We start from the raw sequence: 27,018 nt of genomic DNA, 5'->3' as shown, positions 1-27,018 counted from the left end.
GAAAGTACACACCAAGAACACCACTCTGGAGAGACCAGTAAATAAACTGTGTTTGCTGCAAGAAGCAATGTGAAGACAAGAAGATCACATAATGAAAAAATGTGAAGAAAAAGGACTGATACATAAGAGTTTGAGACAATGCTTTATTGAAGTTTGATTACTTATATAGTTTAATGTAATATCATGGTTGTTTCAGTTTATGGCTCTGTATTTGAGTTAATTTGATAATGCTTAATCTTCCTGCTTAATCATTAGGGGCCGGATATGTAGGAGCCATAATGCATAGTTAAAAACCTAGATGGTAATTTATATTTCTAAGTTTATTTAATTTATAGGACTGCATGTTATTCTGCCATCTGCTGGTCAACAGTGTTAATATAAGGTAGATGACATCACAGACCGCCTCAGTCTAGATGAGAGCGGCGAGCTGGAGACAGTTTTTCTACGGAAAGAAAGGAAAGAACGGAAAGAACGGAAAGAACAGAAAGTAAATGGAAGAAATGGATGTATATTGTTTGTTTATTTTTCACAAGTAAACCTTTTTTGAAAACAAGAAAACGCCTAATTCTTTCCAGTACGAATACCTCCCCTCACCCTCTCATGTGGCTTTTGAAAGTCAGAAGGAAAGCCACGACAGTCCCTCAATAACCACACGCCGAGACGTTAGCCGGTTTAGCTTTTTATTCTTGACTGTTACACAGCCTACTGTGGGCCGTAGCCAACGCCAAAACAACAAAAACCTAACATCAGTAGCTCACTAGCCACACACGTGCTGCCGAGGCTAACAACAACAAACACATCTACACGCTAGCTGCAAGTCTCACTCTCAAGACGAGTTCACAGACACTTGGAAAAACCAGCACTTTAACTGAACAGAACAGAATCTGGCTTAAACTCTCAATTTATAAAACAGAAAACAGTGACATGCCCAGTTCGTTACAATATTTTAGCGCCGATGTAGTGGTAGCGCGGAGATCTGAACAAGCTGGTCTGCCTGAGTGACTGGTGCTGGTCTGCCTGAGTGACTGGTGCTGGTCTGCCTGAGTGACTGGTGCTGGTCTGCCTGAGTGACTCGTTCTGGTTTGCCTGAGTGACTGGTGCCGGTCTGCCTGAGTGACTGGTGCCGGTCTGCCTGAGTGACTGGTGCTGGTCTGCCTGAGTGATTGGTGCCGGTCTGCCTGAGTGACTGGTGCCGGTCTACCTGAGTGACTGGTGCTGGTCTGCCTGAGTGACTGGTTCTGGTCTGCCTGAGTGACTGGTGCCGGTCTGCCTGAGTGACTGGTGCTGGTCTGCCTGAGTGACTGGTGCTGGTCTGCCTGAGTGACTGGTGCCAGTCTGTACTGGTGCTGGTCTGCCTGAGTGACTGGTGCTGGTCTGCCTGAGTGACTGGTGGAAGAAAGGAGAAATAGAGCTTGGACTGATTGACACAAAGCTACTGACTGTAAACAGTTCATCACGACCTCTTATGTAGGCCGACAGTTCAAAATTCATGTTTAACTGAATAAACAGTTAATAAACACAAGTACATCTTATTGAACATGATTTTCATCACCAGTTATCATACAACAGCTTTCTCAACAGGGCCAGTTCTAGGCAGGCATATATGAGGGGGCAGTCAGAAATGTGAAGGGGGCATCATGTGTACACATCATAGAGCCGGCCTCGTTTCTCAAGCAGTTTATGATGCATTGTGGAAACAGGAGATGAGCCCCTGGTCTAATGCGCCACCTGGCTTCAGAAACCCGTTCTCAAAAACGTACTTTTAGTCATTACTTGGATAGCACACATGTTCTCAATGCCTTCGGCAGAATTCAAATGAGCCATTTTAATCTAGATTAATCTAGAATAATTTCAAGATTACAGTGAAATTAATCTAGATTAAAAAAAATAATTTATGCCCACCACTAGTTAAAACACATTTAACATGTGTGTAAAAGGAAAAGATAAAGGTGCTGAGTTAAAATGCTGTAATTCATTGTTCTATCAAAGGGATTGATTTAAAAACACATTATGATCTGCAGATCAAGGTTATCTGTGATCCATTGCTCTGACCTTTCAGGTAAAACAGGTTAAAAAAAGATAAATAAGATAAAAAAGATGATCTATGTTTAAAATGTAGACTCATCAACCTTCTGTAATGTTTAAAAATACACTTTAAATTAAAACTGCAAGCAGTGATGAAGGGGCCCTCGCGCCCCCACGCATGTCGGGCTGTGTCTCGGTCGGAGAATGTAGCATCACCAAGGTCTTATGTCTCAGCTTTGTCAATTTCAGGTGTAAATACTTATGAATACGGGAGTAATTAGTGAAAGAATGAAGTAAGTGACTTCCTGTTGCCAGTAGGTGGCGCTATGACTGTCACTAAATATCAGACTGTACATGTGTTCAGACCAGGACACTGAACAAGCATATTAAGTTTGGTAAAGCTCAAACCATGTGGAGTCAAGTTATGAGGGTTTGAAATTTCATAGCGAAGCATCGAAATTTGCTGCTTCACCACGGCAACCAGGAATGGCGGGGGAAAAAGCTTTTGATAACTTGTCATCTCCAATGTCTCAAGATGACTCTGTGTGAATTTGAAGTGGATGGGATGAAATCTCTAGGACTAGTTCGTTAAAATGTGTGGCCTTGAAATCATCAAAAAACTCAACACAATTGAGCATTTTTCCAAGATGGCCGACTTCCTGTTGGACTTAGGGTATGGGTCCAAACGGCGTTTTTGTGCGTCTGGAGATGATACATAAACCTACCGAATTCCATTCTTCTATGTCAATCGGGAAGGCTGAGGTTCAATTTTGTAATATTCAAGGGGGCGCTATTGAGCCGTTTAGTCACGCCCATCCCATTGAAGTATATAGGATGTTAAATGACCCCACTCCAGACGTGTGTGTTGACTTTCGTTACCGTGGAGGCATCCTTTGCCCCTAAAAACTGTAATCGTATTTCATGGCGTTGAATGTGTTGTCATGGCAACAGTATTTGATGATGGGTCACGAGTTACAGACTGTAGCATCACCAAGGTCTTATGTGTCAGCTGAGTCAATTTCAGGTGTAAATACTTAAGATTATGGGAGTAATTAGTGAAAGAATAAAGCAAGTGACTTCCTGTTGCCAGTAGGTGGCGCTATGACTGTCAATAAATATGAGACTGTACATGTGTTCAGACCGGGACACTGAACAAGCATCTGAAATTTGGAAAAACTCAGACCATGTGGAGCCAAGTTATGAGGGTTTGAAATTTCATGGCGAAGCATCGAAATTCGCCGCGTCACCACGGCAACCAGGAATGACGGGCGAAAAAGCTTTTGATAAGTTTTCATCTCCAATGTCTCAAGATGACTCTGTGTGAATTTGAAGTGGATGGGATGAAATCTCTAAGACTAGTTCGCTCAAATATGATGCCACAATCGGCATTAAAATCAATACTTTGATTCAAAATGGCCGACTTCCTGTTGGAGTTAGTGTATGTGTCCAAGAGACTTTTTCGTGCGTCTTAAAATGATGAACAGGTTTACCAAGTTTCGTTTCTCTATGTCAATCTGTGGCGAAGGGCTCGCTTTTATTGATTTTGCAGGGGGCGCTCGAGAGCCATTTTTCCAGGCCCATTTATGCAAACCATAAAATATAAAAATTTTCGCCGGGAATGACTTGCGTGCAAACTTTGGTGACTTTTGGGGCACGTTCAGGGGGGCAAAAAGGGCGTTACTTTGTCATTACTTTGAGCAGTGTTTTCTTATTTCCCTGAGTTTCCTTTTTTTCTGAGAGTTTTAAGTTCTAGTTTGTAACTACTGATCTGTTTTAGATTGCTAAGGTCTCGTTCAGCCTGTGTAGAGGAACAGCAGGTCTGTAAATACAGAGAGGTGATTGGCTGAAGCAGCAGGTCTGTAAATACAGAAAGGTGATTGGCTGAAGCAGCAGGTCTGTAAATACAGAGAGGTGTGGCACCCTGGACATTTTAGGGGCTCAGATTATTTTCAGATGTGTTGTTGTATTAGTTTGTTATGTTAGTGACTGGCGCTGTAATCCTTTGCTGAAGGAAGTTAGCCCAGTCATAGTGGACACAGTCACAGTAGAAGCAACAGGAGAGTACTGATGCTAGACTGTCTTTTTGTTGTGTATTTCACTACAAATAAAACCATCTGGCACCTGGATGAACATTGTCTACATTCAGTGTGGAACAAGATGATGAATCCTTCTTCTTCTGTGAGAAGCTGAATGTTGTTTTCTTCTCATTTGTTTGTTGAGATAAATGAACGTTGATCACTGAGAGATGATCACACAGCACAGAGAACTCCTACATTCATGTGTAATACAGAGGAGTCAGAGAGCAGAGGAGGAAACACATTAACATCCTCAGCTGCCTTCAGATCAGACAGAAAACAGCTGCAGTTTGATTCATCTGAGGCCATCAACATGTTAATAAGACATTCATACAACACTGCATACACAATAGTTTCCTACAGAAATGATTGGAAGATATTTAACCTGTTAGCAAACTGTTGCTTCTTTGTTCAGACACAGACCAACAACTATATTCATTTGTGATGTAGTTGTTTGTAAGGTGGATGTGACTGAGCTGGCTCAGGAGAACTGCAGAGTGTGTGAGTGAACCACAGCAGGTTGATTAAAGGTTCAGATTGTTTCAGTTTGAATCAATGAGCCTCCAGGAACAAGCTAACTTCTCTACCCTTTAGGAAGCAGTCATCCTCCATAAGTTTACAGTTCAGTTCAATGGAAACCACCAACTATCACTGTGACAGAGGAAGGAGAGTATTACTGTAAGAGATGATGTCACTGATGGACTTACCTGAGCAGGTGAGCTCAAACATGGAGGAAGAGGAACCTGATGATACACAGTCCTTCAGTGCAGATCCAGCCTGAAGACAGTCAGAGCTGATCCTCCATACAGGTCTGTCTGACGTGTTTCTGTTTCCTGTTGAAACAGCAGAGCCACAGTCCAATTCTCTGCAGACAACAGCTGCTTCCTTCAGGGTCCAGTCAGACAAAAAGCCATCGTCACTCACTGGTCTCCACTCTCCCAGTTTCACCTCCAGTGTACCTGCACATCGACTGGCTCCTCCCACCAACCTGACAGTCTCTGAACAGAAACAAGAGAGTCATCAGTAAAAGAATAAAGTGAGTTTCATTAGAACAGAAACAAGAGAGTCATCAGTAAAAGAATAAAGTGAGTTTCATTAGAACAGAAATGAAGACAAATCAAAGCTGCAGCTCCTCTTTTACCTTGTGAGCAGGTGAGTCCAACAGCTTTACCAGGTGAGCAGGTTCTTCTAGCTGAGTCAGATCTTCTACAGTCCAGAAGAGCAGACTCATGGCCTCCACACTGGAACTCTTTGGTCCACATTGGAGCCTCCACTTCTCCATAGAGCGCCCCCTGGAGGACTGAAGGAGCCCCACAGCCAAGCTCCCTACAGACCACCTCTGCATCCTGCTGGTCAAAGTCAGCTTCACACACTGAGGACCACGACTGCTCAGACTTCACCTCCAGTCTGCCTGAACACAGACTAGTCCCATTCACCAGCCTGACAGAGTCTGGAGAGAGAGAGGATTTAATATTTAATACTGATCTTTATTTACCACCTTATATATCATGACAAATATAAAACATCTCAGGAGGTCCCCTCCTGGAGCTGTGGAGTCTCTGGTAGCCGGACCTCGGCCTCTGGACAGGAATTGATCAGATTTTATTGATACCAATACAATAATCTATTCTGCTAGTTGGTCCAGTTCTTCATTGATTCTCTTATCAATTCCTGATCAAATGTTTTGTGTGGAAAGAAATTGTCCTACACAAGTTTCAGGGACAACAAAACAGTTTGATTGTCTCTACTGTTAATCAATGATGTTGCATGCTGATGAATATGTTGGTAAGATAAATAACATGCAAATAATGCACAGCCAACAGTTCATTACTTAAATAATGAATTTGAAAGCATCTAACAGTCTCCTGCCTCTATGAACAGCAGTGCCAATCACATGCTGCTTGTTCCAGCTGTGTCAGTGTAATGGTTATAAGAATGTTGTAATTCTGAATGAATGAATGGAAACAATATGAGTTAAAACATATTTAAGCATGTGTGTAAAAGGAAAAGATAAAGGTGCTGAGTTAAAATGCTGTAATTCATTGTTCTATCAAAGGGATTGATTTAAAAACACACTATGATCTGCAGATCAAGGTTATCTGTGATCCATTGCTCTGACCTTTCAGGTAAAACAGGTTAAAGTTGAAGTATGTAACTCTGACACCAAGTGTTTAGAAATGGTACTGCGGCTCACGTTCAAAACCCTGGAGAGAGCTGTTACTCCTCGCCTGCTCCTTGCCAGAGTCTACTTCACGCGGGTTGCCAGTTGTTGGACGTGATCCTGCAAAGGCATCTACTATACATACCCCGGTTTTGTTTCTCAAATTGTCCTTCCTCCGTTCCTTTCTTCCTCCCTCCCTACTCCTTTCCTTCCTTTCTTCCTCCTTTCCTTCCTCCCTCCCTCCTTACTTCTTTCCTTCCTTCCTTCCTTCCTTCCTTTGTCCTTTCCTTCCTCCCTCCTTTCCTTCCTTCCGTCCTCCCTCCCTCCTTTCCTTCCTCCTCTCCTTCCTCCCTTGCATTTCTCCTGAATTCCTTCCTATTTTCATCCTACCTCCTTTCCTTCCGCCCTTCCTTCTTTCCTAAATTCCTTCCTCTTTTCGTCCTTACTCCTTTCCTTCCCTTTCTCCCTCCGTACTGCTTTCCTTCCTTCCTTCCTTCGGACGTGTTTGAGAGTCATAACGAGGCTGTTTTGGTTTTTTAACATCAGACATTATCTGCAGTGTTCCTAGCTGCAGCTCAGTGGCACCTGGCAACCTGGCTGCTGAAACACTACTGACTTGGTGATTGGTAGCTAGGTGGTGGGTGGAGCATCAGTACTGACTTTGTGATTGGTAGCTAGGTGGTGGGTGGAGCGTCAGTACTGACTTGGTGATTGGCAGCTAGGTGGTGGGTGGAGCATCAGTATTGCCTTGGTGATTGGTAGCTAGGTGGTGGGTGGAGCATTAGTACTGACTTGGTGATTGGTAGCTAGGTGGTGGGTGGAGCATCAGTACTGACTTGGTGATTGGTAATTAGGTGGTGGGTGGAGCATCAGTACTGACTTGGTGATTGGTAGCTAGGTGGTGGGTGGAGCAACGGTACTGACTTGTTCATTGGTAGCTAGATGGTGGGTGGAGCATCAGTACTGACTTGGTGATTGGTAGCTAGGTGGTGGGTGGAGCATCAGTACTGACTTGGTGATTGGTAGCTAGGTGGTGGGTGGAGCATCAGTACTGACTTGGTGATTGGTAGCTAGGTGGTGGGTGGAGCATCAGTACTGACTTGGTGATTGGTAGCTAGGTGGTGGGTGGAGCTTTTCAAATGTGAATATTCTGGCTGGACTACGACTGTCAGTGATATCAGTGTTTGAAATTAAGATGATTCCTTAATGTCTGGTTACATTTTAGGGCCATTTTATGATTATTTGGAATATATTTGTTATATACAGCTACTTTAAAAAACATAAATAGGATAAAAAGATGATCTGTGTTTAAAATGTAGACTCATCAACCTTCTGTAATGTTTAAAATACACTTTAAGTTACATTTAGCAGTGTTCTCTTATTTCCCTGAGTTTCCTTTTTTTCTGAGAGTTTTAAGTTCTAGTTTGTAACTACTGATCTGTTTTAGATTGCTAAGGTCTCGTTCAGCCTGTGTAGAGGAACAGCAGGTCTGTAAATACAGAGAGGTGATTGGCTGAAGCAGCAGGTCTGTAAATACAGAGAGGTGATTGGCTGAAGCAGCAGGTCTGTAAATACAGAGAGGTGTGGCACCCTGGACATTTTAGGGGCTCAGATTATTTTCAGATGTGTTGTTGTATTAGTTTGTTATGTTAGTGACTGGCGCTGTAATCCTTTGCTGAAGGAAGTTAGCCCAGTCATAGTGGACACAGTCACAGTAGAAGCAACAGGAGAGTACTGATGCTAGACTGTCTTTTTGTTGTGTATTTCACTACAAATAAAACCATCTGGCACCTGGATGAACATTGTCTACATTCAGTGTGGAACAAGATGATGAATCCTTCTTCTTCTGTGAGAAGCTGAATGTTGTTTTCTCCTCATTTGTTTGTTGAGATAAATGAACGTTGATCACTGAGAGATGATCACACAGCACAGAGAACTCCTACATTCATGTGTAATACAGAGGAGTCAGAGAGCAGAGGAGGAAACACATTAACATCCTCAGCTGCCTTCAGATCAGACAGAAAACAGCTGCAGTTTGATTCATCTGAGACCATCAACATGTTAATAAGACATTCATACAACACTGCATACACAATAGTTTCCTACACAAATGATTGGAAGATATTTAACCTGTTAGCAAACTGTTGCTTCTTTGTTCAGACACAGACCAACAACTATATTCATTTGTGATGTAGTTGTTTGTAAGGTGGATGTGACTGAGCTGGCTCAGGAGAACTGCAGAGTGTGTGAGTGAACCACAGCAGGTTGATTAAAGGTTCAGATTGTTTCAGTTTGAATCAATGAGCCTCCAGGAACAAGCTAACTTCTCTACCCTTTAGGAAGCCGTCATCCTCCATAAATTTACAGTTCAGTTCAATGGAAACCACCAACTATCACTGTGACAGAGGAAGGAGAGTATTACTGTCAGAGATGATGTCACTGATGGACTTACCTGAGCAGGTGAGCTCCAACATGGAGGAAGAGGGAAATGGTGATGATGATAAACATTCCCTCAGTGCAAATCCAGACTGAAGACAGTCAGGGTGGATCAACCATACAGGTCTGTCTGAGGACTCATCTCTGCTTCCTGTTGAAACAGCAGAGCCACAGTCCAATTCTCTGCAGACAACAGCTGCTTCCTTCAGGGTCCATTGATAGTCACCCACTGGTCTCCACTCTCCATATTTCACCTCCAGTGTACCTGCACAGCGACTGGCTCCTCCCACCAACCTGACAGTCTCTGAACAGAAACAAGAGAGTCATCAGTAAAAGAATAAAGTGAGTTTCATTAGAACAGAAACAAGAGAGTCATCAGTAAAAGAATAAAGTGAGTTTCATTAGAACAAAAATGAAGACAAATCAAAGCTGCAGCTCCTCTTCTACCTTGTGAGCAGGTGAGTCCAACAGCTTTACCAGGTGAGCAAGTTCTTCTAGCTGAGTCTGATCTTCTACAGTCCAGGAGAGCAGACTCATGGCCTCCACACTGGAACTCTTTGGTCCACATTGGAGCCTCCACTTCTCCATAGAGCGCCCCCTGGAGGACTGAAGGAGCCCCACAGCCAAGCTCCCTACAGACCACCTCTGCATCCTGCTGGTCAAAGTCAGCTTCACACACTGAGGACCACGACTGCTCAGACTTCACCTCCAGTCTGCCTGAACACAGACTAGCCCCATTCACCAGCCTGACAGAGTCTGGAGAGAGAGAGGATTTAATATTTAATACTGATCTTTATTTACCACCTTATATATCATGACAAATATAAAACATCTCAGGAGGTCCCCTCCTGGAGCTGTGGAGTCTCTGGTAGCCGGGCCTCGGCCTCTGGACAGGAATTGATCAGATTTTATTGATACCAATACAATAATCTATTCTGCTAGTTGGTCCAGTTCTTCATTGATTCTCTTATCAATTCCTGATCAAATGTTTTGTGTGGAAAGAAATTGTCCTACACAAGTTTCAGGGACAAACAGTTTGATTGTCTCCACTGTTAATCAATGATGTTGCATGCTGATGAATATGTTGGTAAGATAAATAACATGCAAATAATGCACAGCCAACAGTTCATTACTTAAATAATGAATTTGAAAGCATCTAACAGTCTCCTGCCTCTATGGACAGCAGTGCCAATCACATGCTGCTTGTTCCAGCTGTGTCAGTGTAATGGTTATAAGAATGCTGTAATTCTGAATGAATGAATGGAAACAATATGAGTTAAAACATATTTAAACATGTGTGTAAAAGGAAAAGATAAAGGTGCTGAGTTAAAATGCTGTAATTCATTGTTCTATCAAAGGGATTGATTTAAAAACACACTATGATCTGCAGATCAAGATTATCTGTGATCCATTGCTCTGACCTTTCAGGTAAAACAGGTTAAAGTTGAAGTATGTAACTCTGACACCAAGTGTTTAGAAATGGTACTGCGGCTCACGTTCAAAACCCTGGAGAGAGCTGTTACTCCTCACCCCCTCTCTGCCAGAGTCTACTTCACGCGGGTTGCCAGTTGTTGGACGTGATCCTGCAAAGGCATCTACTATACATACCCCGGTTTTGTTTCTCAAATTGTCCTTCCTCCGTTCCTTTCTTCCTCCCTCCCTACTCCTTTCCTTCCTTCCTTCCTCCCTCCCTCCTTACTTCTTTCCTTCCTTCCTTCCTTCCTTCCTTTGTCCTTTCCTTCCTCCCTCCTTTCCTTCCTTCCGTCCTCCCTCCCTCCTTTCCTTCCTCCTCTCCTTCCTCCCTTGCATTTCTCCTGAATTCCTTCCTATTTTCATCCTACCTCCTTTCCTTCCGCCCTTCCTTCTTTCCTAAATTCCTTCCTCTTTTCGTCCTTACTCCTTTCCTTCCCTTTCTCCCTCCGTACTGCTTTCCTTCCTTCCTTCCTTCCTTCGGACGTGTTTGAGAGTCATAACGAGGCTGTTTTGGTTTTTTAACATCAGACATTATCTGCAGTGTTCCTAGCTGCAGCTCAGTGGCACCTGGCAACCTGGCTTCTGAAACACTACTGACTTTGTGATTGGTAGCTAGGTGGTGGGTGGAGCATCAGTACTGACTTTGTGATTGGTAGCTAGGTGGTGGGTGGAGCATCAGTACTGACTTGGTGATTGGTAGCTAGGTGGTGGGTGGAGCATCAGTACTGACTTGGTGATTGGTAGCTAGGTGGTGGGTGGAGCATCAGTACTGACTTGGTGATTGGTAGCTAGGTGGTGGGTGGGGCATCAGTACTGGCTTTGTGATTGGTAGCTAGATGGTGGGTGGAGCATCAGTACTGACTTGGTGATTGGTAGCTAGGTGGTGGGTGGAGCTTTTCAAATGTGAATATTCTGGCTGGACGACTACTGTCAGTGATATCAGTGTTTGAAATTAAGATGATTCCTTAATGTCTGGTTACATTTTAGGGCCATTTTATGATTATTTGGAATATATTTGTTATATACAGCTACTTTAAAAACATAAATAGGATAAAAAGATGATCTGTGTTTAAAATGTAGACTCATCAACCTTCTGTAATGTTTAAAATACACTTTAAGTTACATTTAGCAGTGTTCTCTTATTTCCCTGAGTTTCCTTTTTTTCTGAGAGTTTTAAGTTCTAGTTTGTAACTACTGATCTGTTTTAGATTGCTAAGGTCTCGTTCAGCCTGTGTAGAGGAACAGCAGGTCTGTAAATACAGAGAGGTGATTGGCTGAAGCAGCAGGTCTGTAAATACAGAGAGGTGATTGGATGAAGCGGCAGGTCTGTAAATACAGAGAGGTGTGGCACCCTGGACATTTTAGGGGCTCAGATTATTTTCAGATGTGTTGTTGTATTAGTTTGTTATGTTAGTGACTGGCACTGTAATCCTTTGCTGAAGGAAGTTAGCCCAGTCATAGTGGACACAGTCACAGTAGAAGCAACAGGAGAGTACTGATGCTAGACTGTCTTTTTGTTGTGTATTTCACTACAAATAAAACCATCTGGCACCTGGATGAACATTGTCTACATTCAGTGTGGAACAAGATGATGAATCCTTCTTCTTCTGTGAGAAGCTGAATGTTGTTTTCTCCTCATTTGTTTGTTGAGATAAATGAACGTTGATCACTGAGAGATGATCACACAGCACAGAGAACTCCTACATTCATGTGTAATACAGAGGAGTCAGAGAGCAGAGGAGGAAACACATTAACATCCTCAGCTGCCTTCAGATCAGACAGAAAACAGCTGCAGTTTGATTCATCTGAGACCATCAACATGTTAATAAGACATTCATACAACACTGCATACACAATAGTTTCCTACAGAAATGATTGGAAGATATTTAACCTGTTAGCAAACTGTTGCTTCTTTGTTCAGACACAGACCAACAACTATATTCATTTGTGATGTAGTTGTTTGTAAGGTGGATGTGACTGAGCTGGCTCAGGAGAACTGCAGAGTGTGTGAGTGAACCACAGCAGGTTGATTAAAGGTTCAGATTGTTTCAGTTTGAATCAATGAGCCTCCAGGAACAAGCTAACTTCTCTACCCTTTAGGAAGCCGTCATCCTCCATAAGTTTACAGTTCAGTTCAATGGAAACCACCAACTATCACTGTGACAGAGGAAGGAGAGTATTACTGTCAGAGATGATGTCACTGATGGACTTACCTGAGCAGGTGAGCTCCACCATGGAGGAAGAGGACTCTGATGATACACAGTCCCTCAGTGCAGATCCAGACTGAAGAGAGTGAGGTCTGATCTCCCATACAGGTCTGTCTGAGGACTCATTTCTGCTTCCTGTTGAAACAGCAGAGCCACAGTCCAATTCTCTGCAGGCAACAGCTGCTTCCTTCAGGGTCCAGGAAGAGTCAGAGTAACTCACTGGTCTCCACTCTCCCTGTTTCACCTCCAGTGTACCTGCACAGCGACTGGCTCCTCCCACCAACCTGACAGGCTCTGAACAGAAACAAGAGAGTCATCAGTAAAAGGATAAAGTGAATTTCATTAGAACAGAAACAAGAGAGTCATCAGTAAAAGAATAAAGTGAGTTTCATTAGAACAGAAATGAAGACAAATCAAAGCTGCAGCTCCTCTTCTACCTGAGCAGGTGAGTCCAACAGCTTTACCAGGTGAGCAAGTTCTTCTAGCTGAGTCTGATCTTCTACAGTCCAGGAGAGCAGACTCATGGCCTCCACACTGGAACTCTTTGGTCCACATTGGAGCCTCCACTTCTCCATAGAGCGCCCCCTGGAGGACTGAAGGAGCCCCACAGCCAAGCTCCCTACAGACCACCTCTGCATCCTGCTGGTCAAAGTCAGCTTCACACACTGAGGACCACGACTGCTCAGACTTCACCTCCAGTCTGCCTGAACACAGACTAGTCCCATTCAGCAGCCTGACAGAGTCTGGAGAGAGAGAGGATTTAATATTTAATACTGATCTTTATTTACCACCTTATATATCATGACAAGTGTTGGGGAGTAACGAATTACATGTAACGACGTTACGTAATTTAATTACAAAACGTACATAATTGTAATCTGTTACATTACTGTAAGAAAATGCCTTATTAAATTACCGTTGCTTTTGGAAATTTCCATGATTACAATTTTAGTTACATTTGAAAAATCGCAGGAAAAGCTCGGATACATCAAATAGTTTTTTTCATATCAACCTTTCAAAGCCGCAAGTTGGATCCTGATGCTGTCTCTGGTCATGTGCCATTCAGTCAGACTCAGCAACATGTCAGAGGCCCAGGAGAATACGTTCATGTGTTGGAAACCCACAGACATCCCATGTCTCATATTGATAGCGGCTCCCTGACGGCTACAAAATACACTAGAGAGTGTCGGCATGGGTGTGTGTATGTGTGACTATAAATGCATGCAGCGCGTGTGAGAGCAAAGCGTCCTCATACCAACACCGATCGCACCCCTCCCTCGGACCGACACCATGTGTAACCCCCCGGAACGAAACTCCCTTAAATTAGTTTTTGCAGGTTGGGATGTCTGCAAACACTTCATACAGAAAGCAGACAAGTGCCCTAACATTGTAGTACAATACAAAGAGTGTTTGCCAGCAGTGAAGGTAAACAGTAGGGGTGCAACGGTACAGCTAACCCACGGTACGGTCCGTACCTCGGCTTTTGGGCCACGGTTTTGGGTTCGGTTTCAGTACATGTTTTGTGCGTAGAGAAGTAAGATAACAACTTTTTTTCTCCCAAAATTATCTCTTTATTTTGCTTGTCAGCTAAAACTGCATTTCACAACAATTACAGTATCACTGGTGTACTGAACAATATAACACTTTCCTTTCAAGTTAAGTTACCAAACACTTTCAAATGGTAAACTGCCTCTTATTCCTTGACTACTTGTATACGCTATACAGTATAAAATATGTATAAAAATGTACACTGGCGGGGTTGAGCATAGCTCAGCGGGTAAAGCACCCGCCCCATGACAAAAAAAAAATTTACACTGGGTTGGGGAGGGGGGGCGCAATTGTTGTCAGTCCGGTGGGGGGATCAGTCTAATAAGCTGCAACACACAGCTATAAGGACGTTGTGTTCTCATACGCGCTGCATTGATAGTCTCTCTCACACACACACACACACACACACACACACACGCACAGTCACTCACTAGCGCGCACTCTTGCTTGTTTGATCCAGATTCCGGGAGATTGTGCCTCATTTGTGGGCGTCAGGGAGCCGTTATCAAGATACGGGAGACTCCCGCATGTATTCAACGGCGAAACCGAAATTAACCCACACCAGAGATTTGAATGAAGCCGCTGCTTCTTCAAACTTTTGTCTGTCAACTCCTCCGCTAGTGCTGGTCATGCCTCTTTGTTTCTGTGTGTGAGCTGCACCTTGAACCTGCTCCAGTTACTGTGTGAGAGGGGTTGAGTGGGTGGAGGCACAACAGCGATTGGACATTAACTCGCGGGGGGGCTTTTCACCTGCCGAGACAGGCACACACGCACACAGTGGTCTGTAAAGCATCAATGCAAAATGAATTGCGAAACCGAAAACCCGCGGTCCATAAGGTCGTATTGTACCGTGCAGAGCGGACCGAACGGTTCAATATTTTACCGAGTACCGTTGCATCCCTAGTAAACAGTAACACTATCAGGTCTTAAAATGTGAAAATGAAACAGTCGAGAGCATTCATTCAAAATTAAGAAAAGTAATCAAAATGTAATCAAATGTAATTAGTTACATTACTTTGAGAAAGTAATTGAAATAGTTACACTACTATTACATTTTCAACAGGGTAACTTGTAATTGTAACCAACTACATTTCCAAAGTAATCTTCCCAACACTGATCATGACACATATAAAACATCTTAGGAGGTCCCCTCCTGGAGCTGTGGAGTCTCTGGTAGCCGGGCCTCGGCCTCTGGACAGGAATTGATCAGATTTTATTGATACCAATACAATAATCTATTCTGCTAGTTGGTCCAGTTCTTCATTGATTCTTCTCTTATCAATTCCTGATCAAATGTTTTGTGTGGAAAGAAATTGTCCTACACAAGTTTCAGGGACAACAAAACAGTTTGATTGTCTCCACTGTTAATCAATGATGTTGCATGCTGATGAATATGTTGGTAAGATAAATAACATGCAAATAATGCACAGCCAACAGTTCATTACTTAAATAATGAATTTGAAAGCATCTAACAGTCTCCTGCCTCTATGAACAGCAGTGCCAATCACATGCTGCTTGTTCCAGCTGTGTCAGTGTAATGGTTATAAGAATGCTGTAATTCTGAATGAATGAATGGAAACAATATGAGTTAAAACATATTTAAACATGTGTGTAAAAGGAAAAGATAAAGGTGCTGAGTTAAAATGCTGTAATTCATTGTTCTATCAAAGGGATTGATTTAAAAACACACTATGATCTGCAGATCAAGGTTATCTGTGATCCAGTGACGTGCGGTGAGGTTCATGTCTGGTGAGGCACTGACTTCATCACAATCAGACTTACAAACTTATGAACCCTACAGAGTAGCTTATTCACCATTTGATTGGCAGCAGTTAACAGGTTATGTTTAAAATCTCATATCAGCTTTCTTTACACATACAAACTGTAGCACACAAAAAACACATTTAAGATAAAAAAGGTAATTTTGATATGTAATCCTCCATACTGAAAAAAGGCCAGACAAGAAGGGAAAAAAACGGATGACTTGCCGACTTGCTCACTGTAGTTGTAGCTTACTGTCACTTATTCTGCAGCTAATGAGTCGTAATAAGAATCACTGGGATCAGGAGCGCCCCCTGCCATGAGGCCGGAGAACTGCGTGCCTCACTTAGTGACTTTTTGCAGCCGTTTTATGGGTTAGGGTTCGGCTCAGCACACGAAACACGCTACAAACACTGTACATTATATCATCAGCTAAACTATGGACATTTAGTTCATATAGTAAAAGTGAACATGTTAATAGCGACATACAGAGAGACAGCTGTACAGCTGTACTGTCTCACTGCATAGCATGCCAGCGCAGTAAGCCGAGTCATTGCGCAATCCATGGTGAGGCTCGTCTCGATGCTGCCTCACTGCGCGTCTCTTTTCAGTGTTTGATCAGTACATGTGAAAATTCAGCGATTTTGAATTTAAAATAATCCGAAACTGGTAAAGTTAGATAGAAAATAACGTTATAGTGCAAATCACTGGACAAATATAACCATGTATTATTTTTTTCATTTTTAAGTCTTTTTCATGATAAGAGGTGAGGCACGGCCTCACCTGCCTCCCCTGACCGCACGTCACTGCTGTGATCCATTGCTCTGACCTTTCAGGTAAAACAGGTTAAAAAAGATAAATAGGATAAAAAGATGATCTGTGTTTAAAATGTAGACTCATCAACCTTCTGTAATGTTTAAAATACACTTTAAGTTACATTTAGCAGTGTTCTCTTATTTCCCTGAGTTTCCTTTTTTTCTGAGAGTTTTAAGTTCTAGTTTGTAACTACTGATCTGTTTTAGATTGCTAAGGTCTCATTCAGCCTGTGTAGAGGAACAGCAGGTCTGTAAATACAGAGAGGTGATTGGCTGAAGCAGCAGGTCTGTAAATACAGAGAGGTGATTGGCTGAAGCAGCTGGTCTGTAAATACAGAGAGGTGATTGGCTGAAGCAGCAGGTCTGTAAATACAGAGAGGTGATTGGCTGAAGTAGTAGGTCTGTAAATACAGAGAGGTGATTGGCTGAAGCAGCAGGTCTGTAAATACAGAGAGGTGTGGCACCCTGGACATTTTAGGGGCTCAGATTATTTTCAGATGTGTTGTTGTATTAGTTTGTTATGTTAGTGACTGGCGCTGTAATCCTTTGCTGAAGGAAGTTAGCCCAGTCATAGTGGACACAGTCACAGTAGAAGCAACAGGAGAGTACTGATGCTAGACTGTCTTTTTGTTGTGTATTTCACTACAAATAAAACCATCTGGCACCTGGATGAACATTGTCTACATTCAGTGTGGAACAAGATGATGAATCCTTCTTCTTCTGTGAGAAGCTGAATGTTGTTTTCTCCTCATTTGTTTGTTGAGATAAATGAACGTTGATCACTGAGAGATGATCACACAGCACAGAGAACTCCTACATTCATGTGTAATACAGAGGAGTCAGAGAGCAGAGGAGGAAACACATTAACATCCTCAGTTTCCTACAGATCAGACAGAAAACAGCTGCAGTTTGATTCATCTGAGACCATCAACATGTTAATAAGACATTCATACAACACTGCATACACAATAGTTTCCTACAGAAATGATTGGAAGATATTTAACCTGTTAGCAAACTGTTGCTTCTTTGTTCAGACACAGACCAACAACTATATTCATTTGTGATGTAGTTGTTTGTAAGGTGGATGTGACTGAGCTGGCTCAGGAGAACTGCAGAGTGTGTGAGTGAACCACAGCAGGTTGATTAAAGGTTCAGATTGTTTCAGTTTGAATCAATGAGCCTCCAGGAACAAGCTAACTTCTCTACCCTTTAGGAAGCCGTCATCCTCCATAAGTTTACAGTTCAGTTCAATGGAAACCACCAACTATCACTGTGACAGAGGAAGGAGAGTATTACTGTCAGAGATGATGTCACTGATGGACTTACCTGAGCAGGTGAGCTCCAACATGGAGGAAGAGGGAAATGGTGGTGATGATACACAATCCCTCAGTGCAGATCCAGACTGAAGACAGTCAGAGTCGATCAACCATGCAAGTCTGTCTGAGGACTCCTTTCTGCTTCCTGTTGAAACAGCAGAGCCACAGTCCAATTTTCTGCAGGCAACAGCTGCTGACTTCAGGGTCCCGCGAAAGACATCGTAACTCACTGGTCTCCACTCTCCATATTTCAGCTCCAGTGTACCTGCACAGCGACTGGCTCCTCCTACCAACCTGACAGGCTCTGAACAGAGCCAAGAGAGTCATCAGTAAAAGAATAAAGTGAGTTTCATTAGAACAGAAACAAGAGAGTCATCAGTAAAAGAATAAAGTGAGTTTCATTAGAACAGAAACAAGAGAGTCATCAGTAAAAGAATAAAGTGAGTTTCATTAGAACAGAAATGAAGACAAATCAAAGCTGCAGCTCCTCTTCTACCTGAGCAGGTGAGTCCAACAGCTTTACCAGGTGAGCAGGTTCTTCTAGCTGAGTCTGATCTTCTACAGTCCTGGAGAGCAGACTCATTGCCTCCACACTGGAACTCTTTGGTCCACATTGGAGCCTCCACTTCTCCATAGAGCGCCCCCTGGAGGACTGAAGGAGCCCCACAGCCAAGCTCCCTACAGACCACCTCTGCATCCTGCTGGTCAAAGTCAGCTTCACACACTGAGGACCATGACTGCTCAGACTTCACCTCCAGTCTGCCTGAACACAGACTAGCCCCATTCACCAGCCTGACAGAGTCTGGAGAGAGAGAGAATTTAATATTTAATACTGATCTTTATTTACCACCTTATATATCATGACAAATATAAAACATCTCAGGAGGTCCCCTCCTGGAGCTGTGGAGTCTCTGGTAGCCGGGCCTCGGCCTCTGGACAGAAATTGATCAGATTTTATTGATACCAATACAATAATCTATTCTGCTAGTTGGTCCAGTTCTTCATTGATTCTCTTATCAATTCCTGATCAAATGTTTTGTGTGGAAAGAAATTGTCCTACACAAGTTTCAGGGACAACACAACAGTTTGATTGTCTCCACTGTTAATCAATGATGTTGCATGCTGATGAATATGTTGGTAAGATAAATAACATGCAAATAATGCACAGCCAACAGTTCATTACTTAAATAATGAATGAAAGCATCTAACAGTCTCCTGCCTCTATGAACAGCAGTGCCAATCACATGCTGCTTGTTCCAGCTGTGTCAGTGTAATGGTTATAAGAATGCTGTAATTCTGAATGAATGAATGGAAACAATATGAGTTAAAACATATTTAAACATCTGTGTAAAAGGAAAAGATAAAGGTACTGAGTTATAATGCTGTAATTCATTGTTCTATCAAAGGGATTGATTTAAAAACACACTATGATCTGCAGATCAAGGTTATCTGTGATCCATTGTTCTGACCTTTCAGGTAAAACAGGTTAAAAAAGATAAATAGGATAAAAAGATGATCTGTGTTTAAAATGTAGACTCATCAACCTTCTGTAATGTTTAAAATACACTTTAAGTTACATTTAGCAGTGTTCTCTTATTTCCCTGAGTTTCCTTTTTTTCTGAGAGTTTTAAGTTCTAGTTTGTAACTACTGATCTGTTTTAGATTGCTAAGGTCTCGTTCAGCCTGTGTAGAGGAACAGCAGGTCTGTAAATACAGAGAGGTGATTGGCTGAAGCAGCAGGTCTGTAAATACAGAGAGGTGATTGGCTGAAGCAGCAGGTCTGTAAATACAGAGAGGTGTGGCACCCTGGACATTTTAGGGGCTCAGATTATTTTCAGATGTGTTGTTGTATTAGTTTGTTATGTTAGTGACTGGCGCTGTGATCCTTTGCTGAAGGAAGTTAGCCCAGTCATAGTGGACACAGTCACAGTAGAAGCAACAGGAGAGTACTGATGCTAGACTGTCTTTTTGTTGTGTATTTCACTACAAATAAAACCATCTGGCACCTGGATGAACATTGTCTACATTTAGTGTGGAACAAGATGATGAATCCTTCTTCTTCTGTGAGAAGCTGAATGTTGTTTTCTCCTCATTTGTTTGTTGAGATAAATGAACGTTGATCACTGAGAGATGATCACACAGCACAGAGAACTCCTACATTCATGTGTAATACAGAGGAGTCAGAGAGCAGAGGAGGAAACACATTAACATCCTCAGCTGCCTTCAGATCAGACAGAAAACAGCTGCAGTTTGATTCATCTGAGACCATCAACATGTTAATAAGACATTCATACAACACTGCATACACAATAGTTTCCTACAGAAATGATTGGAAGATATTTAACCTGTTAGCAAACTGTTGCTTCTTTGTCCAGACACAGACCAACAACTATATTCATTTGTGATGTAGTTGTTTCTAAGGTGGATGTGACTGAGCTGACTCAGGAGAACTGCAGAGTGTGTGAGTGAACCACAGCAGGTTGATTAAAGGTTCAGATTGTTTCAGTTTGAATCAATGAGCCTCCAGGAACAAGCTAACTTCTCTACCCTTTAGGAAGCCATCATCCTCCATAAGTTTACAGTTCAGTTCAATGGAAACCACCAACTATCACTGTGACAGAGGAAGGAGAGTATTACTGTCAGAGATGATGTCACTGATGGACTTACCTGAGCAGGTGATCTCCACCATGATGGAAGAGAAAATGGAATCTAATGATTCCACCATGATGGAGGAAGAGGGAAATGGTAATGATGATGCACAGTCCCTCACTGCAGATCCAGACTGAAGACAGTCAGAGTCGATCAACCATGCAGATCTGTCTGAGGACTCATCTCTGAGTCCTATTGAAACAGCAGAGCCACAGTCCAATTCTCTGCAGGCAACAGCTGCTTTCTTCAGGGTCCAGCCTAAGTACAACACTGGTCTCCACTCTCCCAGTTTCACCTCCAGTGTACCTGCACAGCGACTGGCTCCTCCCACCAACCTGACAGTCTCTGAACAGAAACAAGAGAGTCATCAGTAAAAGAATAAAGTGAGTTTCATTAGAACAGAAACAAGAGAGTCATCAGTAAAAGAATAAAGTGAGTTTCATTAGAACAGAAACAAGAGAGTCATCAGTAAAAGAATAAAGTGAGTTTATTTTAGAACAGAAACAAGAGAGTCATCAGTTAAAGAATAAAGTGAGTTTCATTAGAACATAAACAAGAGAGTCATCAGTAAAAGAATAAAGTGAGTTTCATTAGAACAGAAACAAGAGAGTCATCAGTAAAAGAATAAAGTGAGTTTCATTAGAACAGAAACAAGAGAGTCATCAGTAAAAGAATAAAGTGAGTTTCATTAGAACAGAAATCAAAGCTGCTTGTTATCTGAATCAACACAGTAACACTTCTACACTGTTTGCTTCTCAGCTGTGAGTTTGGTTTCTCTCTGTAATATTCATTTTAACCACTTAACACACGCCCCTGTTTTTTATGTTGTTAGCCTAAACGACATGCCCAAGTTGTGAGCAGCACAGATCCCACATAGGTTGAGACTCAGAGATGTGTCTGGTATCATTGGAAAGGAAACACTCTCAGGATTCTTGTAAAAGTGTCTGTGTGATTCTGTGACTTACTGACAAAGAGTGGCAGAGGTTACAATGATGGGGTTGTTAACTCGACCATAGGTTTGCCTTTACAATGACATGTGTACAGACATTCAGGGACCTCTCAGCAGGATATAGACACAATGAGGCCACAGCCACATGTCTTGGCTTCATGCAGTCCAAATTTGGAGTCAAAAGACCAAAAGATGAATTTTTCAGAATTATTTTTCAACAGGTATGTCCATGTGTTTTCCTCAGGTCCTTTTTGGAGACTCCAAATGGACACTTGGTTACCATGGTTACCAAAGCTGTATAACCGCAATCAAACACCTATAACTTCACATCTCCTTTGCCTACAATCAAAATCTTGGTCTCTAATGAAAGCTGACGCCATATTATTATTATTATTAATATTATTATTATTATTATTATTATTACATATGACCATATTTTTTTGTTTGGCCATATCTATCTATCTATCTATCTGTTTATTTTGGTATAAGTCATATGTTAAGTCGAAGAAGAACCAACCATGTACCAAAATGCCGTGTGCGTAATGATATATGGTTCAACTCTTTTACGCACAGGGCGCACGCCGGTTACGCTTGGAGTTTGTTTATGGACAGCCAAACCAGATAGCTTAGTGTCATACACCGTTGGAAACCTCTGACTATTGGCTAAAAGGTTATCAACTTCATTTCACCGAATATTTCCATAGGCTGGAACAGCTGTCAATCAAAGCCATGTCGTCATTGTTGTCGGTCACATGTCCTCATTGGCTTTGGAGACATGTACTGCCTAATCCTAAACACCGATTGGCTTGTGTGTGGTGTCGTCAGAAGCAGGAGGAGCTCACGGTCGTAAACATCTAGTCACGTGTACTCTGAGATGGACGTGCAGGTCAGGAAATGACGTAAACGGGCCGTATATGGTTTGTTATTTGTGTTATTACGTTACGTGTTGGAATAAATACATGTTGACATATTGAGGAAAGTATTTCGGTTTTATGGAAACGGATTTCATATTTCACCAGAATGGATACTTGGCGAGCTGTACAGAAAGTGCTGAGTCATAAGATGATCGTTGTGGATAAAGGGAAGACTTTGAAGGTATGTAGCATTATAGCTGTTAGCTTACTTTAGCTGAGTGGCTAGCCGAGCTAATCGCTAATACTGTTACGGCTGTGAGCAACCATATAAGTCGTGAGTGGTCTTGAATGAATCAGGAGAATCTAAGCTTTCTAACAATGTACGGCATGAATATACATGTTTAAGGGTTGGTGTTTAAAACATTCAGAAGAACTTGTGGCTACCTCCTAACATCCGTCCCGTCCCGTAGACGGAACAGCGTGCGTTAAGTGGTTAAACAAGGTCAGATAGACTGTCCCTACTGTTTAATGCTGCTTTGCACCTGCTCTTATTTATTTATGGAATTGTTTGAGTTGTTATGTGATCTCATGTCTTTAGTGAGTGTTTGTTTTATTAAGACAAATTAATTATAACAAAGCTTTTTAATTGTTGAGTCTTCAGTGCTGTTCAGTAACTTGAAAATGATGCTTAAAAGAAAACATGAATAGAATAGTGATGAGATCGTAGATCGTGATCCTGCCTTAAATAATAGTGAAAGATATTTTTCCATATTGCTCACCGCTAGTTGAAAATGTTACTGAATAATTTCTGACTTATAATATGAACATATATTCCTCCGTCTCTCACATCCTCGCTGGGAGGAGCTGAGGAGACACGTTAGCTAAATGGAAAGAAATCACTGCCTCTTTTATTACAAAGTGCATTCAATTTACTCTCCTACATTTTATCTGAGTGTTGAAATTCAGTGTGTGTAAATTGATCCGATATGTCGAACCCTCGAATGTCCACGATGGAACAAAAAAAGAGGCGTTCATGGCACTGTGTCTGCAAACAGTTCCACAGTGCCATGCATTGCATTTTATAGATATAGAAACTTAGTGGTGTTCAACTCTACAGTGAACAGGGACATAAAACTGTGTCTAATATCTGGATTTTCACCTTAATGGTAACATTAGCATATGCTAATCCTAACATTAGCATATGTTATTAGTTATTAGTTTGAAGAATATTTGGTCATAAATCAAAGTGGACTGATTGTCTTCAGCTGATGGAGGTGAGAGTCCTCAGTTCTCAGACCAGATGAGATATATTCTCTGTTTTTACCTGTTGATTGGTGTTCATCTTCAGCCTGGAGTCCTGGAGACAAAATCAGAACATTCATATTTATATTGGTGCAGAGCTGTGAACTGAACAAACACAGTTCATCTCAGTGAAAAACACACAGATTATTGAACTCACTCAGGAGTCATGTGACCAGTTTACCACTGACCTGCAAAGCCACAAACTACATATGTGGACCACAATCGGACTTTTACATTTGTTTTACCTTTAAATGTTCATTAACCAGAAAACTGAGATAAAAAACAACTCAGATTAAAGTGTTGGTTCAGTCTTGGAGGACAGAGACAGTCTGCTAGACATCTAAACTCTTTGTGTTTTCAAACGTATGGTCGGTTTGCTCTGACCTGAATCACTTCATCAACTAAAGTTAAAGGTCGGTACTTTTCCCATCAGCTGTGAAGATGAATTTGAACCAACATGTTTTGTAAACCTGCCCCGTACCCGCTTGTGGATGTGTTACTGAAGATATTATGAAGTTAAATATGAACGTAATTATTTTTTTGAATCTCAATGCTTCTACTTTCTGCTTCTTGTTTGAAGATCAGCAGATGAGATGAAACAGACGCTTCATACAGAGTTAAAGGAAAACTACAGTTCATTAAAACGGTCTGATCATGTGACTGCTCGTGTTTCTGACCTATCAGACGTCTTTTTAGTGATGTCACCGTGTTCACAGATCTCAGATATTAACTTGTTGAGTTCGATGTTGTTACTGAATTATTAAAAGAAGTCAGAAGTTATGATTTAGTGCAACAGAGCGCTTCATATAGAGTTAATAGTTAATGCAACACAGCAGCTCAAATGACTTCATTACCCAGAAATCCTGCGTGGTGACATCACTAAACCACTGTGTGTGTGTGTGTGTGTGTGTGTGTGTGTGTGTGTGTGTGTGTCTCTCGATTTTTTTAAGCTTGTCTGACCACTTTAAATGAAAAAAACTGGTGGACCCCACAACTGACAAAAAACAGACTGTGTGTGTATGTGTGTGTGTAGATGTGTGTGTGTGTGTGTGTGTGTGTGTGTGTGTAGGTGTGTAGGTGTGTATGTGTGAGTGTCTGCTTTGTATGTCTCTGTGTCTGTTTGTGTGTGTCTATGTGTGTATCTGTGGACCTTGCAAGTGATGAAAACAGGTAGTGTGTGTGTGTGGACCCCATTAGTGATGAAAACAGATAGTGTGTGTTTGTGTGTGTCTGTGTATGTGTGTGTGTCTGTGTGTGTGTTTGTGTGTAGGTGTGTGTGTGTGTGTGTGTTTGTATGTGTGTCTCTGTGTGTATCTATGTGTAGGTGTGAGTTTCTTTGTGTGTCTGTGTTTGTGAGTGTGTAAGTGTGTGTCTCTGTGTGTGTCTTTGTGTGTGTCTGTATCTGTGTATGTGTGTGTGTGTGTGTGTATGTGTTAAGGTGTGTATGTGTGTGTGTCTCTATTTGTGTTTGTGTGTGTACGTGTGTGTGTGTGGGTGAGTGTTTCTGTGTGTGTGTGTGTGTCTGTGTCTGTTTGTGTGTGTGTAGGTGTGTGTGTGTATGTGTGTTTGTATCTGTGTACCCCATCTGTGATGAAAACAGGTAGTGTGTGTGTGTGTGTGTGTGGACCCCATCTGTGATGAAAACAGGTAGTGTGTGTGTGTTTGGACCCCATCAGTGATGAAAACAGGTAGTGTGTGTGTGTGTGGACCCCATCTGTGATGAAAACAGGGAGTGTGTGTGTGTGGACCCCATCAGTAATGAAAACAGGTAGTGTGTGTGTGTGTGTGGACCCCATCAGTGATGAAAACAGGTAGTGTGTGTCTGTGGACCCCATCAGTGATGAAAACAGGTAGTGTGTGTGTTTGTGTGTGTGTGTTTGTGTGTAGGTGTCTGTGTGTGTTTGCGTGTGTGTCTGTGTGTGTGTGTGTGTGTGTGTGTGCGTGTGTGTAGGTGCGTTTGTGTGTGTATGTGTGTATCTGTGTGTTTGTGTGTGTCTATGTGTGTGTGTGTGTATGTGTGTAGGTGTATGTGTAGGTGTGTCTTTGTGTGCGTCTCTATGTGTGTGTGTGTGTATGTGTGTTTATGTGTCTCTATGTGTGTGTGTGTGTATGTGTCTCTATGTGTGTGTGTGTGTGTGCTTATGTGTGTGTTTGTATGTGTGTGGGTGTGTGTGTGTCGGTGTGTGTGTGCATGCCAGTGTGTGTGTGCATGCGTGTGCGTGTGAAGGTGTGTGTATACGTGTGTGCATGCATGTATGTGTATGTGTGTATCTGTGTGTGTGTGTTTCTTTGTGTGCAAGTGAAGTTGTGTATGTGTGTGTATGTGTCTATGTGTGTGTATATGTGTGTGTGTATGTGTCTATGTGTGTGTATATGTGTGTGTGTGCATGCGTGTGTGTGTAGGTGTGTGCGTAGGTGTGTGTGCATGCGTGTGCATGTGTGTGTGTGTAGGTGTGTGTGTGCATGCCAGTGTGTGTGTAGGTGTGTGTGTGCATGCGTGTGCGTACGTGTGTGCATGCATATATGTGTGTGTGTGTGTGTATGTGTGTGTGTGTGTATATGTGTATGTGTGTGTGTGTGTGTGAAGTTGTGTGTGTGTGTGTGTGTGTGTGTGTGTGTGTGTGTGTGGTTATGTGTGTGTGTGTGACAGAGATACAGGAAGCAGCTCAACTTCGTATATTTGATAAGAACAAAGTGTTGCGCAACAGCGCGTCCTGTACGAGCCGCTAAACGTCTGCTGTTGCCATGGTAACAGGACCTCCGGTCTCTGATTGGCCGCTGATCTGTATCTTATTCTACTGCAGTTACTTTTTACTTTGATGACTTTACACACTAAACACTTTGTCCAGTTTTAATTGGACGACTGGATGTATTTCTGTTTTCTTGAAAATGTGTTTGAGTTTAAAGTGATGAAAAATAATGTGAACTCATAGAGGAGCATCAAAATCCAACTTATTACAACTTCCATGGAAACACATGAGTCATTAAACTGTGTGAAAACTATCAGCTGCTTTTCTTCTTCATGACTTTTACAGGTGAGGTTTTGAAGCTTGAACACATTGATGATTAAAGCAGAGTCCTACCTGAGCTCCACAGCAACAGCAACAGCATCAGCAGGAGATCCATGACCAGGTAGACCGTCTGTCTCTGTCTGACCCACTCGTCAGCTCTCCTCTGACAATCACATGTTTCATCTTTTATTTCATCAGCCGTGAAAAAAACCAAGTGATCCGCCTCTTCTCAGAAGTGATGCATGATCATTTTTTTCATGGTTGCGCAACTCTTGATGCCTTCCATAGCATGAATTCATCCCATAGAGCTGTAAAGCTTCAGTGAGTCTGTAGCTCATATCTAACTTACAAGGTGGGACACGTCTAAGGATCAAATCAAAAGTCTAATTCAATTCAAAGGTTGCTATAGAAACACGTGGCCTAAAGAATGCATGAG

The 27,018-nt window shown here is 42.2% G+C and overlaps 1 protein-coding gene across 1 annotated transcript in view; it reads right to left on the bottom strand.

Annotated features, from left to right (window-relative positions):
* Positions 1–26,796, bottom strand: part of LOC128360911 (scavenger receptor cysteine-rich type 1 protein M130-like) — a 40,191-nt gene extending 13,395 nt beyond the window's left edge. Inside the window, exons 1-9 of the mRNA XM_053321466.1 lie at positions 26,655–26,796; positions 23,594–23,626; positions 17,828–18,121; positions 12,815–13,120; positions 12,384–12,671; positions 9,145–9,453; positions 8,714–9,001; positions 5,242–5,550; positions 4,808–5,098 (exon numbers count right to left, since the gene is read on the bottom strand). Of these exons, the coding sequence (XP_053177441.1) occupies positions 4,808–5,098; positions 5,242–5,550; positions 8,714–9,001; positions 9,145–9,453; positions 12,384–12,671; positions 12,815–13,120; positions 17,828–18,121; positions 23,594–23,626; positions 26,655–26,697 (2,161 nt within the window). The 5' untranslated portion in view covers positions 26,698–26,796. The remainder of the gene's footprint in view (positions 1–4,807; positions 5,099–5,241; positions 5,551–8,713; positions 9,002–9,144; positions 9,454–12,383; positions 12,672–12,814; positions 13,121–17,827; positions 18,122–23,593; positions 23,627–26,654) is intronic.
* Positions 26,797–27,018: the final 222 nt, after the last annotated feature.

The sequence above is a fragment of the Scomber japonicus genome, chromosome 6 (genome assembly GCF_027409825.1).
Source record: "Scomber japonicus isolate fScoJap1 chromosome 6, fScoJap1.pri, whole genome shotgun sequence".
Lineage (NCBI taxonomy): Eukaryota > Metazoa > Chordata > Actinopteri > Scombriformes > Scombridae > Scomber > Scomber japonicus.
Note: the sequence above shows the minus strand (reverse complement) of the source record. Positions and strands in the feature narration are given on the sequence as shown.